The following is an 18,820-nucleotide window of genomic DNA, read 5'->3' on the forward strand; positions in this document are numbered from 1 at the left end:
ATATTTCTTTCCACCTTTGCTCATGGTTCTCATTGGACCACAAAGATCCATATGGACCAGTTCCAACGACTTGGTTGTGCTTACCATTTTTTTACTTTTGAAGGATGATCTTACCTGCTTCCCCTTGCACAGGCCTCACAAACTTTGTCTTCCTTGAACTTGATGTTAGGTAACCCTATCACCAAGTCCTTAGAGACTAATTTGTTTAGCTGATTCATACTAGCATGACCAAGTCTTTTGTGCCACAGGAGGGGATCATTATCCAACACACTTAGACAGGTGAGTTCATTTTCTAAAAGAGTAGACAAATATACAATGTAAATATTGTTAACTCTTTTTCCCTGCAAAACAATCATGTCAGTGGTAAGGTTAATCACAAAGCATTTAGTAGAGGTAAATTCTACAAGGTTACCTCTGTCACACAGTTGTGACACAATGATCAGGTTGTATTTCAAGCCATCTATCAAGTAGACATTCTCAATGGAGTGAGAATCTGTCTTTCCTACCATTCCAACCCTAATAATCTCACATTTCTTCCCATTTCCAAAGGAGACATTGCCTCCCTTTAGGTCCTCAAGTGAAAGGAATTGGTTCTTGCTTCCAGTCATATGTTTTGAGCAGCCACTATCCATGTACCATATTTGGATACTTCCCTTCACATGGACCTGCAAAACGAAATCAAGGGTTAGTCTTAGGAACCCAAACAAGTTTGGGTCCCTTTCTATAGGCAAAGGGATAAATCAAATTCCTTTTAGCCCACCAAGGCAGCCTATATTTCTCTTGAACAAAAGTTTTATTCTTTTGACTGCCTTTTCTTTTACATTACATTCATTTTTATAATGGCCAGTCTTACCACAGTGTGTGCAGATTTTGTTCTCAGGAAGAGTGAGGTACTTGCTTTTAGGATCCCACTTAGGTGCTTGAGTTCCATATCCAAGTGCTCTTTTATTGCTACTGTGATGTTCTTGTAGCCAGGAAAGTGCATCAGAAGCCTTGTTCCATTTGCATGTTCTGTCTAGTTCATGTTTTACCTTCCTTGGATCTTCTTTTAAAACCTTTATCTATTCATCCTTCTTGTACGACTCATCTTTCATTTTTCCCAAGTTTTCTTCTAGTGTGAGATGTGTGTGGTCAACTTTTTTCTTACCTATTCCTAGTTTTAGTTTTAAGTTCTAGGATACTAGCGTCAAGTTTAAGAACTTGGTTCTTCAACTCAGCATTTTTACTCTCACTCTCATTAGCCCTAGACTCTAGGTTTTTGCACTTGGATTTTAGGATCACACATTCCCTAGACAGATCTTCCTTCTCATTGTTAATTATTTCAGACTCATCAATGAAGTCTAGCAATAGCTCAGACAACCTTTCTTTAGATAGGAATTTAATCTTGTCTTTGAGATAAAGGATATTTACCTCCTGTTCATCATCTAATTCTTCGATGTCCATAAGTGCTTGTTCATCTCCAGCTTCATCTTCTGAGTCCTCATCTGATGTTTCTCCCCATGCAGCAACAATAGACTTTGTTGATCCTTTGTTCCTTCTTGGTTGAACATGTTACTTCTTCCTGCTCCTTTGTTCAACCCTTTCCTTCTTCCACTCAATTTACCATTGGGGACAGTTCTTGATCATGTGATCAGTCTTACTATATTTGTAATAGCCCTCGTTGGTCTGTTTCTCAAGAGCCCTTGGTTTGTTGAAGGTTGTACCTCCTGAAGAACCCTTTCCTCTCATCAGGTACTTTTTGAAATATCTTGTGATCATAGCCATTTCATCATCCTCCAAATCTGAATCTTCAGCAATTCTGAGAGCCAGACTTCTTTCCTTCTTGGGTGCATCTATTTTTATGGTTTGCCTTCTTAGTTCATAGGCAGTGAGGTTTCCAATTAGTTCATCCAGCGTAAGGGTAGCAATATTCTTTGATTCCTGAATAGCAGTGATTTTGCTTTCCCAAGAGACTGGCAGAACCCTTGTCAAAATCTTCTCAACTTTGTCTTCTTCAAGAATAACCCTTCCAAGAGACTTAAGTTCATTTTTCAGTGTGGTGAACCTTGTATACATCTCTTGGATGGTTTCTCCTTCCTTCACAGTGAAATTCTCATACTGAGAATACAATAGTGTTCCTCTAGACCTCTTCACTTGAGGTGTTACTTCACGGGCCACTTGTAAAGTGTCCCAGATTTCCTTAGCAGTGGTACAGCTTTGAATTCTGCTGTACTCCTCTGGACCCAGTCCACACACAAGCCATTTCTTGGCCTTGGCATTCTTCTCCCATTTCTTCAAAACTTCAGCAATGCAGTCAGCTCTTGTCTTTGGCACATCCACTCCTTCAGCATTCTTCTTTGTGGTTGCTAGAGGACCATCAGTGACTATGACCCAGAGTTCATAGTATTCTCCTATGATGTGATCCCTCATCCTGTTCTTCTACCAATAATAGTACTGACCATTAAAAAGTAAAGGCCTAGCAGTGGATTTCCCTTCCCAGTTCCCAGGTGGTGCACTCATTTTGATCTTTTCCTAAGGTGTTAGCCTCTTCAAGGATAACCTACTCTGATATCAATTGATGTTTTAAGCGTCAATACCATAAAAAGGGGGGGGTGATTTGTGTGGTACCTAATTTTCGTTATAGAAAAACCTGGTTCTTCTAGGTGTTCTAACTACTACTGTTTGCGGAATAATAAGTACATAAAATAAAGAATACAGAGATTTTTACATGGAAAACACCTAGCTTAAAAGGTGAAAAAACCACGACCTACTATTTAGTAGGATTTTCCCTAACTTATACTAAAATCACTGAGCCAAAACAGCATTTACAAAAACTCTTTGTAAAACTAAGGATTAACTCTAATCTCATTGTGGCACACAGCCTCAACTGTTGCAACAACTTCAAGTTAGTTATAACTTGAACACTCTAGGTACCTAATACAATTGCTTCTATGAAAGCTAAAAGGTAAAACTTTAAACTACCTACTACAATTGAACTAGAGTAAAAGATAGACACAATGGAAGTGGTTCTTCTATTTCGTTCAAGTAGCTTTAGGAATGCATACTCAAATCACACATAAATTGCTTGCAAAATCGCCTTGCTTTTTTCTCTCAATTTAGTTTCACTTCGGTGTATGTGCAATTACCTGTAAAAGAGAACAATTACTGTCATTTAATAGGTTAGTAATCAAAGTTTGATCGGGACTTAATTGCTGAACTTCTATCGTAGAAGAGTTCATGATGATCTCAAACTCTAACACTATATTTATCCTGGATCGTGTTCTCTTAATATAAGGAAACTTTCTCCCCTTATCTAATATGCAACCTTTTCGATCAGATCAGGAGATATTGTTGCTTGATCAGTAGGACTTATCTCCTTCACGTGCATCTCATATGCATAGATTGATCATGATTGTGCTTCATAAGATGGACCTGGTCCATGACTGAGTTCATTTGTCATTCTTCAAAACTTCACATGTTCTTGGGCCAACACTTAATTAACCCTGTTAGTATCCATTAAGCAGTGATTCCTTAATTAAAGGGAATTACTTGTGTTAATTGATTTTGATTGTGATTATTTCCATGTCTGTATCAAGACTTTACTTATTACCTTTTTCTTCACTCGTTTTCAAAACTATAAATACCCTACCCCCTCTTCTTTTAAAGAAAACGAACAATTTGAGTTCAGAACACACACTTACACTCAAAAACACTCTCCTTCTTTACCACTACTTGTGCTATTGCTTTGTCTAGCCGGCTGAAATCCAAGGCTAGATTGTGGAATCTTGCTTGCTTTACCTTTCTGCACTTTGCTTCTCTACTGGTATGTCCTAGTTAATTTTTAAGCCCCAACAACAAAATGCTTCTTTAGTTGCTTCAGTTTCTTTCACGCTTGCATACTTCTGCTCATATTTTTGCAGTCAAGTTACATTATTAGCATGCTATAATATGTTCCCTTTTCCCTTAGATTAATGCTTCCCCTATGTATGTTTTAAAGCATACTCTATCTTATGAACCCCAAACCCCCATATCCCCTCTATGTGTTTGTGTTCCTTTGACTGGTTTGTGACCATGCCAGCATCAGCTATTACTGTGCATGACCAAACCAGACCCCTACTGGGTTCATGTGCTTGTAGGAAAATGTATCCCCAAAATCCCTTGACCCCATTGTATGACTACTGATTCTGTGCAGTTTTGAGTTTTTACTACTACAATTGCTTTCCATCTCCTCTGTTACTAATTGCTTTTCAAAAAAATGGACTATCAGTCCATCTTTTAAAAAAAACAAATCTCTTTCAACAAATGTTCTGCACTTCCACTATATTCTTAAAATCTAGGTTCTTCCCCTCTTGTGTGAGCCTTGCCTTGGGACCCTTGAGCTCCCTATGCACTTGGACACATAAGGGTTGGCCCTTCCACACTGCATTCATTCTATTTGGTTATGTAAATCTGGGTGTGAGCACTGCTCGGATCCCTTGAGGTCCTTAGGGAACTCTAACATACCCAGGTATGAGAAAAGGCTTTGAAATTCTGGCATTGGAGTGGTTCATTACATAACTCATAGAGGAAGTCAAGATCAGGCTTCCTTTGGTTGTAATTTCTTATTTCTGCACTTCTTTTGTAATTTAATCATTGGGTCTGTAATAATTTGTAAACAATTATGGGGTGATTAGTAAAAAAGGGTGGGTAGTTGTATCTTGTGGGTAAATTGGGTAGACAACATGCCTATAGGGTCTATTTTGATTCCAAATATGGTCTGTTAGATAACATGCCTGTAGGATCCACTTTGGTTTAAAATAAATTCTGCATGATTTACTTTTCACAATTAGAAACCATGTCTATAGGGTCTAAATGGCTTTAACGGTAGAGATCATGCCTATAGGGTTAAAAATCCGCTTTATAATTAGATATCATGCCTATAGGATGTAAAGTAATTGAAGTCCAATTTTTCATTACAGCATGTATCCAGATTCGTTTACCTTAGAGATCATGCCTATAAGTCCAAAGTTAGATCTTAATACTTAGATATCATGCCTATAGGATTTAAAATCAGCTGTAATAGAAATCAAGCCTATAAGGTCTTAAACCAGTTTAGTTAAAAATCAGTTTGACTCATGCCTGTCTGAATCAGATTAAATAACATACTCTTTTCGTGTTAATCAATATCATTAGAAAGCATGCCTATAGGATCCAGATCGCCTGTTTAAAATTAACCACTGCTCTACTGCATTCTTAATCAATATAGATATCATGCTCATAGCACATCACTATTATGCCTAGGCAAGCCTTAGGTAACTGTTTAAATAACACTGAAACCGCCTTTGTTAAATTACCAACCACTACAACCAGTAGGTAGGCCTGATTTGGACCTCTTTTCTGAGTTATACAATGAATCTGGTTCTGACTCAAACTCTGCTTTAGGATTTTAAAAATTCAGACCTTAACTATGTTTAAGTCATGCTATTTATATGAATTGTTTGCGGAGGTATATATAAGCCCTCTAATTCTTTATATATTCCCCTCAAAATACTGTCCTACATGTTTTGTATGTTGCCTTAGCTTTTTTTACCTTTAAACCTAAGAGTCAGCCTAAAATCCTCCTCTTATAGGAATAGTAGTCCTAAATTCCTCCGGGATTGATAGGAATGGGACGGGTAATATCATGCAATAAAGGTCAATACCAATCCACGCTTTAATACCTTAACGGGGTGGGAAGGGTAGATATGGATATGATGACCTGTGCGCTAATACCACGTGTATCCCCTTTTCTGAGGAGTGTCATACCGGGTATTGCATTGAGGTGATCCATATTACAAACAAACCTAGGACCCCCTTTATTTTGACAAGCATGTTTAGCTTATAACTCTTTCAAACCTTGCCTTTCAATAATTGTTTTCAAACACTTGTGTGTTTAACATAATTCCCCTATTACTTGAGCCTTTTATTTGATTACTTGCTAATTGCACAAATTCACAAAAAACTGTCTGGCCGGGAACTACACTAGTGGATCCTGAGGGGTGCCTAACACCTTCCCTTTAGGATAATTTCAAGCCCTTACCCAATCTCTGGTTATTAAACATAGTTGCAAAAAAACTCTATGGGTGTCCTAATGCGCCTTAAATCATTAGGTGGCGAATCTTCAAATACCCAATTCCCAAAAGGAAATGAGTCATTACACCCCATGAATGTCGAAACCCGGAAACTCCTCTTCGACTGGAAGGGGGAAAAGGGGGCGCGACAGCATGGCGACTCTGCTGGGGATATTTAGGATTTTACCATTTCAGACTGTTCTTGTGAATTTGTGCCTCCCATATGTGCAATTACTTGTTTAAATTTATTTAAGCATTTAATCTCTCTTTCAAAAGCAAAACTGACATATCTTCCTTGTTTCCTTTCTTTATTGCTGCTTTAAATTATAAAACTATTGTATTTATCGCTTTCTTAACGTGCAAATACATTTCAACATGTTTTTAATTATTTCATAATCATGCTCAACATCAAACTCCACTCGTGCCAAACAAATACTATAGAAACGCTTATAATGAATGGTTGCGCTCTTCCTACATCATTACCCCTAAATTCGGAAAGGCATATTTGCGATAAAACTAGTCGATCAGCGGTGCTATCGTAATATTGTTCGCCTTTCCCCTTGAGTTGTCCACTCAAGGGTACCAGTCTAAAACCCCATAGAAACCTTACTCTGTTCAAATTATGCATGCATCATGGTCAAACCTAGCTGGGTCAGTTATGTTGTCCACATAATGATCCTTTAAGATAGCCTTGTTCAAAGTCCACTGAGTTTCTCTGAACCCAAACCGACATCACCACGTTTTGTACCTTTAATTGGAGAACTAAATGCTTCATGTTAATTGTTGATGATAAATAGTCGAGTCTAGTGGGGGTAGGGTCTAACCTTTTTTGTCTTGTACAAAATGAGGCACGAGGTCCCCAGTTTCAGTATGATTAGCATGCCCCCACTCTTGCTAGACTGGTGGAGGAGTCTTCCATCAAAGGACCAAATCAATGAGTGGAAAGAGAGGGCCACCAAAGCTAGCAAAAAATTGGAATATCTAGAATACAGTCTGCTGGAATTGGAAGGAAAGGTGAGGAAGAGAGTCACCGAGTGCCAGAATGCTGAAGGAAACGAAGGTGAACACATGGCAAAGGCATTTCTACTGGTGAACCTACGTGAGCTAAAGGATTTGATCAACGAGAACATTCAACCTGGGGAAGGTCCTTCTGGGACCAAATAGATAGGAATTTACTTTTTCGCCTTATGGATATAATAAGGCCAATGGCCATTAGTGACTTATTTCTTGTTTATTTAGTGTCATTTTGGGATTCATCTATTTCTATCAATAAAATGAGGCATTTAGCATTTTAAGTTCTCCAAATTTATTTGATGCTAGGCCCACCTCAGGCACAAAGAGGTCCCTAAAATAGGACACGATTTACATTCTCGCACTATGTGTTTAAATATTGCAATACTTTTTATACTCCTCACTAACTTGGTTACCTTTTTGTTTTTACTTTTGGTTTTAGTATTCCCCTCCCCAAAGGTTAAGTTCATGCACTCTGGCATCATTATCCTATTCCATGAGATCCTGGGGCCCTCCACTTACTCCTCTTCTTAGTCCTGTCAAAAACAAGAACAAAAGCAAGATGGAAGATCTGAACAACGTCAGGAAGGAGAATCCAACTGAACGGGTAGAGGCCACTAATGACCATGGTACTTAGGTTCCTAAGGAGAATGTGTCACAACTGGAACAAAAGTTGTTGAAATTCCAAGAAGAGCTCGATCGGGTTCGGAATCTGGTGAACCTGTCATTTTCCCTCAGCACCCCAGATATCAACTTTCCCAACGCTCAAAACCCTATACCTCCTCAAAATATCCCAAAGCAATAGAATTATCCCGCTCCTCACCATCACACTGTTCCACCAAAGACTCAATGCATCACCTACCATATCTCAAACAACACTCCACTACTCATCCCAGAACCTCAAAATTCCATAAATGACCATTTTCACACCCACACACCAGACCACCATAATACTCCCATCTACGTGGGATATGATTACACTTAGGAGGAATTCAATGACTGGTCGCCACCATGGCACGGTCCTTACTATCTGCTAGAGCAACCAATACCGCATCTGGAGCAGATTTTCCAATAGCCTGACATTGTTTATGGGTCAGACGAAGAAGAAGCATTGGCAGTGGTGAAGAACTTGTTCCTAGAAGACAATGATATGGACTGTTGTGTTATTCTCGAGGAGGATGGGGAGGAAGTCCCTTCCATACATGTGGTGAGCAGAGGTGCATATCTCAATAATTTGACCATCAGGACAACCAGAGCCCGACGAGCCTCGGGGTAGCAAGGCTAAAATGAGCATTATCCATTGTTTTTAATAAATGATTTTCTTTTCACATTTTAATTCCCGCAATAAGATCTTTAATATTCAAAACAGTTATGCAATTTATTAAAGCATTTTGACTTTTCTTATGGTTCAACACTCATTATCGTTTTCTCTCATTACTTTACTTATACAGCATTACTATTACTTATCTTGATGAACCAATGAATGTGACATGCAATGAGACAACACAACAAATGGATATTGATTTAGAGGAAGATGACATACCTGACGAGATTGTCAAAGAAGTTGAGAATTTTGAGAACAAACCTAAGTCCAACCTGGACGAGACCGAAATTGTTAACCTGGGAGATGCAGAAAACATCAAGGAAACACGAATCAGCGTTCACCTATCGCCATCAGAAAATAAAGAATACACAGAATTTCTAAAGGAATGTGAGGACATATTCGCCTGGTCGTATGATGACATGACTGGACTGAGTACATCTATTGTGGCTCACAAACTGCCGACCGATCCAACATGTCCACCGGTAAAGCAAAAGCTCGGAAAGTTCAAGCCTGATATGAGTTTGAAAATCAAGGAAGAGGTCACCAAGTAGTCAAAGCTAAGGTTCTCAGGGTAGTAGAATACCCGACATGGTTAGCCAACATCGTGCCAGTGCCAAAGAAGGACGGGAAGGTTAGGGTCTATGTCGACTACCGGGATCTAAACTGGGCTAGTCCAAAAGATGACTTCCCTTTACCGAATATACACATCCTAATTGACAATTGCGCCAAGCATGAGCTGCAGCCATTTGTAGATTGCTTTGCTGGTTATCATCAAATCTGGATGGATGAAAAAGATGCTGAGAAAACGGCATTCATTACACCGTGGGGGATGTACTGTTACAAGATCATGTCATTCGGCCTGAAGAATGCAGGGGCCACCTGGGCTATGACTACCATTTTCCATAATATGATACACAAGGAGATAGAGGTATATGTAGATGATGTTATTATCAAGTCCAAGAATGTCACTGATCACATGGAAGATCTGAGGAAGTTCTTCAATAGACTACGGAGGTACAACCTGAAACTAAACCCCGCAAAGTGTGCATTTGGGGTTCCTGCTGGGAAACTGCTTGGGTTTATTGTGAGTTACCGAGGAATAAAACTAGATCCATCAAAAGTCAAAGCCATTCAAGAATTTCCACCACCAAAGAATAAGAAGGATGTGATGAGTTTCTTGGGAAGGCTTAACTACATCAATCGATTCATAGCACAGTCTACAGTTATTTGCGAGCCGATCTTTAAAATGTTGAAGAAGGATGCTGCTACCGAATGGACTGATGACAGCCAAAGGGCCTTCAACAGAATCAAGGAGTACCTATCAACACCACCAGTCTTAGTCCCGCCCGAGCTAGGTAGACCCTTACTACTCTACCTTACAGTGTTGGATGGAGCTTTCGGTTGCGTTCTGGGGTAGCATGATGAAATAGGGAGGAAGGAGCAGGCCATTTATTACCTCAGTAAGAAGTTCACCCCGTACTAGGCCCGGTATTCTTTATTGGAACGCACCTATTGTGCTTTGACTTGGGTAGCTCAAAAACTGAGGCATTACTTCTGTGCCTATACTACATATCTCATATCAAGGATGGATCCTTTGAAGTACATCTTTTAGAAGCTCATGCCCACTGGCAAGCTAGCCAAGTGACAAATCCTGTTGAGTGAGTTTGACATTGTCTATGTAACTCAGAAAGTGGTCAAGGGACAAGCACTAGCAGACCACCTTGCTGAGAATCCCGTGAATGGAGAATACGAACCCCTGAAGACGTATTTTTCTGACGAAAAGGTATCATTCATAGGAGAAGACATTGCAGAATGCTATGACGGTTGGAGAATGTTTTTCGATGGAGCAGCAAATTTAAAAGAAGTCGACATAGGAGCAGTCCTAGTATCAGAAACCGGTCAGTATTATCCGGTGTCTGCCAAACTCAGGTTCCCATGCACCAACAATATGGCCGAGTATGAAGCCTGCATCTTAGGACTCAAAATAGCCATTAACATGAATGTTCAAGAATTGCTCGTGATTGGGGATTCAGACCTACTTATACATCAGGTGTAAGAAGAATGGACTACCAAGAACTCCAAGATACTCCTATATCTGCATCATGTACAGGAATTGAGAAAAAGGTTCACGAAGACGGAGTTCCAACATGTTCCTAGAGTCCAAAATGAGTTTGCCAACGTATTGGATACCCTGTCATCTATGATATAGAATCCAGACAAAAATTTCATCGATCCCATTCCAGTAAAGATCCATGATCAGCCAGCTTATTGTGCTCATGTCGAAGAGGAAGTAGATGGAAAGCCTTGGTTTCATGATATCAAGGAATATTTGGCAAAAGGAGAGTACCCAGAGCTTGCTAATCCTATTCAAAAATGCACACTTCGGAGATTGTCTAACAATTTCTTTCACAGCGGAGGAATCCTGTATAGGAGGACTCCTAATTTGGGACTATTAAGATGTGTCAACCCAAAGGAAGCATCCAAGCTACTAGAGGAAATTCATGCTGGGACCTGCGGTCCACATATGAACGGTTTTGTCTTAGAAAGAAAGATATTCCGGGATGGTTACTTTTGGATGACCATGGAAACGGACTGCATCCAATATGTCCGAAAATTCCACTACTGTCAGATACATGCATACATGATAAAGGTACCTCCAAATAAGCTTAATGTAACAAGCTCCCATGGTCGTTCACCGCCTGGGGGATGGATGTTATTGGACCAATAGAGCCTGCTACTTCCAAAGGACATAGGTTTATCCTAGTAACCATAGACTATTTCACCAAATGGGTCTAAATAGTATCTTACAGAGCAGTGACTATGAAAGTCGTGGCAGACTTTGTCCGTGACTGCATTTTTGTCTATTCGAGATTCCGGAGTCAATCATTACTGATAATGGATCCAACCTCAATAGCGACTTGATGAAAGCTATGTGTGAAATTTTCAAAATCAGACACAAGAATTCCACAGCCTACAGGCTCAAATGAATGGAGATGTAGAAGCCACCAACAAGAATATCAAGAAGATATTGAGGAAAATGATAGAGAAGAATAAGCAGTGGCACGAAAAGTTATCATTTGCTCTATTGGGATATCGCACCACAGTCCGCACATGAACTAGGGCAACCCCCTATATGCTGGTTTATGGTATAGAGGCTGTCATTCCTGCTGAGGTAGAAATTCCTTCCCTAAGGATCATATAAGAAGCTGAGCTCGACGACGCAGAGTGGGTAAAAAGTCGTTATGAGCAACTAGCCCTTATAGATGGGAAAAGAATGAATACAGTTTGCCACGGTCAACTCTATCAGAACAGAATGTCCATAGCCTTCAACAAAAGAGTCAAGCCAAGATAGTTCACACTGGGGCAGCTGGTGTTAAAGAAAATTTTTCCGCATCAAGATGAAGCCAAGGGGAAATTCTCTCCCAAACAGTGTTAAAAGCGACCGCTTCCTTGATTTAAGCGAGAAGCGAAGCAGAGCGATGGGTGGGTCTCTACCCCAACTAAAAATGGCTCAGGTACAGAAAAACAACCGCTTCTCTCTAAAAAATGAGAAGCGGTGAAGCGGTCGGGAGCGGAAGAAGCAATCGCTTCTTGAAATAAAAGGCCCAAACGAGTCTTTTTCAATTAAAAGACCCAAATCGAGTAAGTCTTCTGTTTTAGACACTTCTTCAGCAGCAAACTAGGGTTCTAAACCAGCCTTTTCTTCCTAAAAAAACCAGCGATTTCTTCCTCACATGAAGCAATGATTTGTTCAAGCAAACTAGGGTTCTTCTTCTTCTTTTTCAACATTATAACAAGTCAACAACAACTCTCAAGTTTCAACAAGTATGTTTTTATTTTCATTCTTCTTCTTCTTCTTTCTAAACGTCCAAAAAGCGCCGAAATGCTGGCGAATTTTTTTCAGAAAAATTCTGCCCTGTTTCTGCCCAAATTCTACCCAGATTCTGCCTAATTTCTACCAAATTATATATTTTTAATTCTTAGTTCTTATTGCTTTCTTATGTGTTATGTAGTTGATATTTTAATGCAGCCAAAAGAAGATAGGAAAGACCCGGATTGGGCTTACTCGGCAAGAGTTAGCGAGACCAGCAAGATGTCCATTAGATGTCTTTTCTGTGATAAGATTACAAATGGAGGAATCTATCGTCAAAAAGCACATCTAATCGGTGGTGATCCAAATGTCGCATCTTGTCCTAAAGTTTCGGGGCATGTTAAGGAAGAATTGAAAGCATACCTTTAAAAAAAGAAAGAGTTAAAGACTCAAATGATGCATGAACAAGAACTTTATAATCTTGATGATGATGATGAAACAGAAGAAGGTGACGATGCTTCGTCATTTCCACCAAAATCACAAAAGCGGGGAAGGATGCTTCCACCATGTCTTCTAGTTGTGGATCTACTGGCAAGACCAATGGTCCTATGGATTGTTACTTCCCGCAAAAATCTAGAGATAAGGAAGGAAAAAGTGGTAATCCTCAAGTTGATGCAAAAGCGATTTTGAGGGACCGTGCAGTTACCTGCTTTGCCCGGTGGATGTATGATGCAGGTCTTCCTTTTAATTGTGTTAATTATACTGACACTTTTGCTGCTTTTATTGAGGCCGTAGGCCAATATGGCCCAGGAATGAAGCCTCCAACTTATTATGAAGTTAGTGGGCCATATCTGAAAAAAGAGGTGGTAGAGGTGAACAAAATCGTGGAGGAGCACAAAGTAGAATGGAATAAGTTTGGTTGTTCCATTATGATGGATAAGTGGATAGTGAGAAATGGAAAAATGATCATCAATATCTTGGTGAATTCTCTTAAGGGAAGCCTGTTTCTTGAGTCTGTTTATGCAAGCAACTCTTCGACTGATTCAACCAAAATGTACTCCTTGTTAAAGAGTACAATAGACTCTATTGGAGCAGAAAATGTTGTTCAAGTTATCACGGACAACGCCAGTGAAAATGTTAAAGCTGGTGAGATGGTGTCTGCTTGCTACCGGCATATCTATTGGACTCTGTGTGCAGCACATTCTGTTAATTTGATCTTCGGTGATATTTTCAAGGAAAAACCCTTCAGTACTATCTTTAATTAGGTAATTAGAGTGCATTCCTATATTGTTCAAAGGCCTTTGTTATTGAACATGATGAAGAGATTCACTAAACAAAGAAGCTTGGTGAAACCTACAAAGACAAGATTTGCTACTGCTTTCTTGACTTTGGCTAGGATGTATGAGCAAAAAAATAATTTGAAGAAGTTGTTTGTTTCAGATGAGTACACTAGCAATACCTATGGAAGGGAAGCTCGAGGGAGAGAATCTGCAGATATTATACTTTCTCCTTCATTCTGGAACAAAGTGGTTCATACATTGAAGATTGGTGGTCCTTTAGTTAAAGTGCTTCATTTGGTGGATGGGGAGCAAAGGCCACCAATGGGTTACTCGTACGAAGCAATTGATAGGGCAAAAGAGGTTATTCAAGCCTCTTTTAGTGATCAAAGAAAATACAAAAGAGTCTTTGAGATCATAGATAAAATGTGAGATGGTAAGCTTCATAGCCCTTTGCATGCAGCTGGACTTGTTTTGAACCCGGAACTATTTTATGACAATGAAGAGAGGATTCTAGGAGATGAACCTTTGTGGAATGGATACTATGAATGCATTGAGAAATTGATACCTGAAGAATCCGTGCAAGATAAAATCATAGAGCAATTTAGTATTTATAGGAATGTTGAACAACTTTTTGGAAAAAACATGGCCATTAGACAAAGAAAGACGAAGTCAACGGGTGAGCGAGTGCTTATATGTTGTTTTATATTTAATAAGTTATTTATTTATTAATATTATGTTTTGAAAATTTGTTCTACTTCTACAGTTGAATGGTGGAAGCAATATGGTCATTCCACTCCAGATTTACAAAAGTTTGCCATCAAGGTTCTAAGTCTAACATGTAGCTCATCCGGGTGTGAAAGGAATTGAAGCGTGTTTGAGCATTTAAGAACTAATAAGAATGATTTAGTATATTGAGATAATTAAATTATATCTTAATTGTCCTAATCTTACTAATTACTTATTATTTGCAGATTCATACCAAAAAAGGAACAAACTAACCTTGAAGCGTCTCAATAATCTAGTCTTCATTAAGTACAATAGAACATTGAGGCGTCGTTACAACGCTCGCAATGTAATTGATCCAATTAGTTTGGACAACATCGATGATGCTAATGAATGGCTAACTGGAGTCCCAGAAGATCATACAGATGAAGAAATATTTGAGGATACTTTTGATATCACTTGGGGTGATGTTGCGGAGGCGTGTGGAACTGGAGAGAGGATTTATGGTTTGAGGGGGAGTACCTCAACTTCAAGTTCACAAAGGAAGGGAAAACAGGCAACTACTTTGTTCCTAGCTGATGAAGAAGATGAAGTTTAAGAAGATGACGAGCAATATAATAATGATAGTGGAATACAAGAATTTGACAATCTTGTAGAAGAATAGGATGCTCATTTTGTGCTTTAATTGATGCTACTCTTGACAATCTTGTAGAAGAATAGGATGCTCATTTTGTGCTTTATTGATGCTACTCTTTAGTTTTTTAATTCAAGTATTGAACATTTGCTTACAATTACATGTGTTGTCTATGTCGTGTTTATTTTAATTTTTTTTTTAAATTCCGCTTCACTTCAAAAAAGCGGGCGCTTCGCTTCTCGCTTATCGCTTTTCGTGAAATGGGGGTTGTCGCTTTTCCTTGCTTCACGTTAGTTTTAACACTACTCCCAACTAGCAGGGTCCATACATGGTTCACCGGGTTCTGACAAGAGGAGCCCTCATACTTGCAGAAATGGATGGAGAAGTCTGGCCAAAGCCGATTAATTCAGATACAGTCAAGCGTTACTATGTGTAATCTTTATGCTTTCCTTATATGATGTAAATTGAACTACGCCTGACCTAATTCCCTTTTAAGAGGGGATACGTAGGCAGCCCTATGGGTTCGGTCACAATTCAATAAAAATTTCATTTCCCCTGCAATTGGAAACTGGGGCAGAATTTGGAGGAGGACCCTCAAAATTCTGAAGTAATTTCAACCGATCGTAGCACGAGAAACAATCAGAAGCATCAAACCATTAAACTGGGGCAGAATTTTGAGAAGGACCCTCAAAATTCCGTAGCAAGAAAGGTTGCAATGTCCCGAACCACGTCACAGTCGTCGGTTCATCTAAAAGCTATTTTTAATTATACACTTATGTCATACTTTTACAAAATCATGCATGTTTATTATCGAAACTGCTTTGTTTAGCAATGCTACCTCAATGGTACAGACAGTATCACCAGATCAAAACCAAGCAAGTCAAGCAAAGCCAGCGGGGATACGAACTAACCTTCCCCCTTACAAAACTCACGATTTTTTCTTTGGATGCAGGCACTAGGATTGCGAAATCATCAAACTTACTATACACCCATGGGACAAACAGAACCGTTGCACTTACCAATATTTGCTATCCGCACACACCAGTGATTTTCCATCCAACATGATGCTCTCAGTAATCACAATATCGTAATCCGCTATCAGCTAAGAAAACTCTACTATCATTCGTTATTTCATTTTGCATAAGGCTACTATTTTGCCTTTCGAGACTAAACGTTGTCTCCATCTACATCTTCATTGCATAAGGCTACCATTCTGCCTTCTGAGACTAAACATTGTCTCCATCTGCATCTGCATTGCATAAGGCTACTATTCTGCCTTCCGAGACTAAACGTTGTCTCCATCTACATCTGCATTGCACAAGGCTACCATTATGCCTTCCGAGACTAAACGATGTCTCCATCTGCATTTGCATTTCTGCATAAGGCTACCATTTTTCCTTCCAATCTGCATAAGCCTACCTTTCTTCCTTTCGAGACTAAATGTTGTCTCCATCGGCATCCTGCATAAGGCTAACATTCTGCCTTCCGAGGTTAAGCTCTACCTCTCTCTGCATTTGCATTTTGCATAAGGCTATCATTTTGCCTTCCGAGGCTAAGCTCTGCCTCCCGTTTTCTTTGAAACTACACACTATTTATTTTGCTTTTCTTACGGGCTAAGCTTTGCCCTTCAATTCGCCAAACTAAGCTCTGTCTTGTCTGTATCATGCTACTGCATCCTTCATGGGCTGAAATATCGCCAACTCATCCTAAGGCGTCATCATTCGGAGGCACCATCTTCATAGCCCGAGAACACCATGTCATGGCTTGAGGATCCCTTTAAATCTTTTGCATATCATTGTTCAAAGGCATCATGGTTCGGAGGCATCATCCTCATAGCCCGAGAGCATCATTTCATGGCCTGCGAATCCTTTATCATACGCTTCATGGACCAGGACGTCATGGTCTAAGGACGTCATCCTAACCGTCCCAAGACAACATTCATGGTCCGACGGGAATTTGCATCATGTTTAAATTTATGCACAGTATACGCTTGTATTGTTTCATTGTAGGTAAACCGGCAAGCAACGGCCATCCTGGCAGGAGCGATCCCGCTCCAATCCCCGTAACCATATCCAACCTAACCATTCCCACAAGCCGTCCACTCACCCCACCCTAGATATTGCGCCCGTTCTTGAAAAGTCTCCACCGGCATACTCCGCCGACGGATCCTGAACTACATACGGCCTGAATTTTGTAAAACCAGGGTATGTAGCAACTCAGAAGCCAGGGAGCGGCCTAAAAATTTTCTTCAAACCGTTTCCCTCAGCCAAAATTGGCCATTATATCTTTACCCGACAACTCTTTCATCCTTCTCGGGTAAAGAGGGGCAGTTGTTGATACCCAATTTTTCCATATATATTTTCCAATATGCAAAATACTTTCAAATAGCATATATATGCGTATATAAGCATGTCTAAATATTTTATTATTTTTCCATAATTTTCAAAGGTTTAAATTGATTTATTGTCCCCTTTTATCCATATAATCCCAATAATTATGTCCAAATTATTATTTCTGATGATTCATTTATTGGATCTTTATATTTATGCCAAAATATGTATAAGGTAATTTTTATATATTTTTATAATTTTATTTAGTATTTTTTAAAGCTAATTGTATATAATTGCAATATTAGCCTTTTTAAGATTTAATTATGTTTTATATTCATAAAATTAAGCCCTATATTTTTAATTGTTATGTATGTGATATAAATCATTTCAGTGCTTTCAATTTATTTTAAGAAATTTATTTACTATTTTTATAATTTAAAAATGGGAAAATTGGCTATTTAAATAACAGCCCATTTGTATTTAATTTTTAGCCTAAATTCAACCCCAAATCAAACCCAATTTCCCCGGCCCAATTTCAATTAAACCCGACCCCAAACCCGGATTCCCCACCTACCTTTTAATCTAGGTCGTTGATCATTCAGATCAACGGCCACCATTCACCCTTCCATAATTAAACCCAAATGACCCCTTACCCTAACTCACTTCTCACCACCCGCCGCCCTTGAATCCCTCTCCTCTCAATTCTCTCTACAGCCTCACATGAACCCTAACCGCCGCCGCCCAATTTCACCCTAATCCACCTCAATCCCCACCTAATCCATTGTTTCCCAAGCCCGTTCGAGATGTATACCAGCCTCCTACACCCTCTGGTGGCCCGTTTGTGTGATTTCATGGACAGATCTTGAAGAGATCTGGTCCAGTCCTTGCTCAACTTATGTTTATGGCCTTTCTCCGGCCATCTATGTCCTTTCAAGTCAGATCCTTGACTTTTCCGGCTAGATCGATAACTTTTCAAAGTCTTCCTCACTTTTCCGGGTTCTCTGAAACCCTAACCTTTAATATCTTTCAATTTTCTTTAGATCTATCTTAGATATGTGCATATTATGAACTTCTTAAGTGTTTTCTCGAAGGTTCTTCGATTTTCTTGCAAAATGACTCTTCATTTACAACGATTAGGGTTTTCTCTTAAATTTTTAAAGATTTCTTCTCTAATTTTAATGTTGTTTATGATTTTACTATGTTCAAACAACTTGTTTATGCTTTGCTTCTACTTGACTTAGCATGTTGGAAACCCTAGGTCTTTTTCGGTCTTATCTGGTTTCTGAAACTGTCCTGTTTGTTTGAGTGTATACTTATTCGATTAAGTTCTTTGTCCATGTTTGACTTATTTGATTCCGAATTTTTACCATCTTTTAAACTCGACTATTGTTGAAAACCCTAGGTCTTTTGGTCTTATTCGAGTTCTGAAATTGTTTGTTTGAGTATATGCTTGTTCGATTAAATTCTTTGTTTCTGACTCTCTTTTCTTTGTGTGACTTATCTGATTCTGAGTTCTTATCTTCTCTTAAACTCAACTATTGTTGAAACCCTAATTTCTGAAAAAGTTTTCCTCACTTGTTACTGTGAGACCTTTACTTGTTTTTGACTCTCTTCTTCACTTTGGCTCGACGTGTGAGCC

At 39.2% G+C, this 18,820-nt stretch overlaps 3 protein-coding genes across 3 annotated transcripts; 2 read left to right on the top strand and 1 right to left on the bottom strand.

Moving 5' to 3' along the window:
- Positions 1–327: 327 nt before the first annotated feature.
- On the bottom strand, positions 328–2,499 carry LOC138887360 (uncharacterized). The gene is made up of 6 exons (XM_070169097.1): positions 2,439–2,499; positions 2,045–2,279; positions 1,148–1,534; positions 854–992; positions 413–665; positions 328–341 (listed from the first exon to the last, which is right to left on the bottom strand). The coding sequence occupies exons 1-6, from the start codon at positions 2,497–2,499 to the stop codon at positions 328–330; spliced, it is 1,089 nt and encodes a 362-aa protein (XP_070025198.1).
- Positions 2,500–12,780: 10,281 nt separating this feature from the next.
- Positions 12,781–13,479, top strand: LOC104238913 (uncharacterized). Its single transcript, XM_070169098.1, has one exon. The coding sequence runs from the start codon at positions 12,781–12,783 to the stop codon at positions 13,477–13,479; it is 699 nt and encodes a 232-aa protein (XP_070025199.1).
- A 48-nt stretch (positions 13,480–13,527) lies between these two features.
- On the top strand, positions 13,528–14,815 carry LOC104238903 (uncharacterized). The gene is made up of 4 exons (XM_009793410.1): positions 13,528–13,873; positions 13,955–14,170; positions 14,258–14,332; positions 14,466–14,815. Exons 1-4 carry the CDS (start codon positions 13,528–13,530, stop codon positions 14,813–14,815), a joined length of 987 nt encoding a protein of 328 aa, XP_009791712.1.
- Positions 14,816–18,820: the final 4,005 nt, after the last annotated feature.

Source organism: Nicotiana sylvestris, chromosome 3 (assembly GCF_000393655.2).
Source record: "Nicotiana sylvestris chromosome 3, ASM39365v2, whole genome shotgun sequence".
NCBI lineage: Eukaryota > Viridiplantae > Streptophyta > Magnoliopsida > Solanales > Solanaceae > Nicotiana > Nicotiana sylvestris.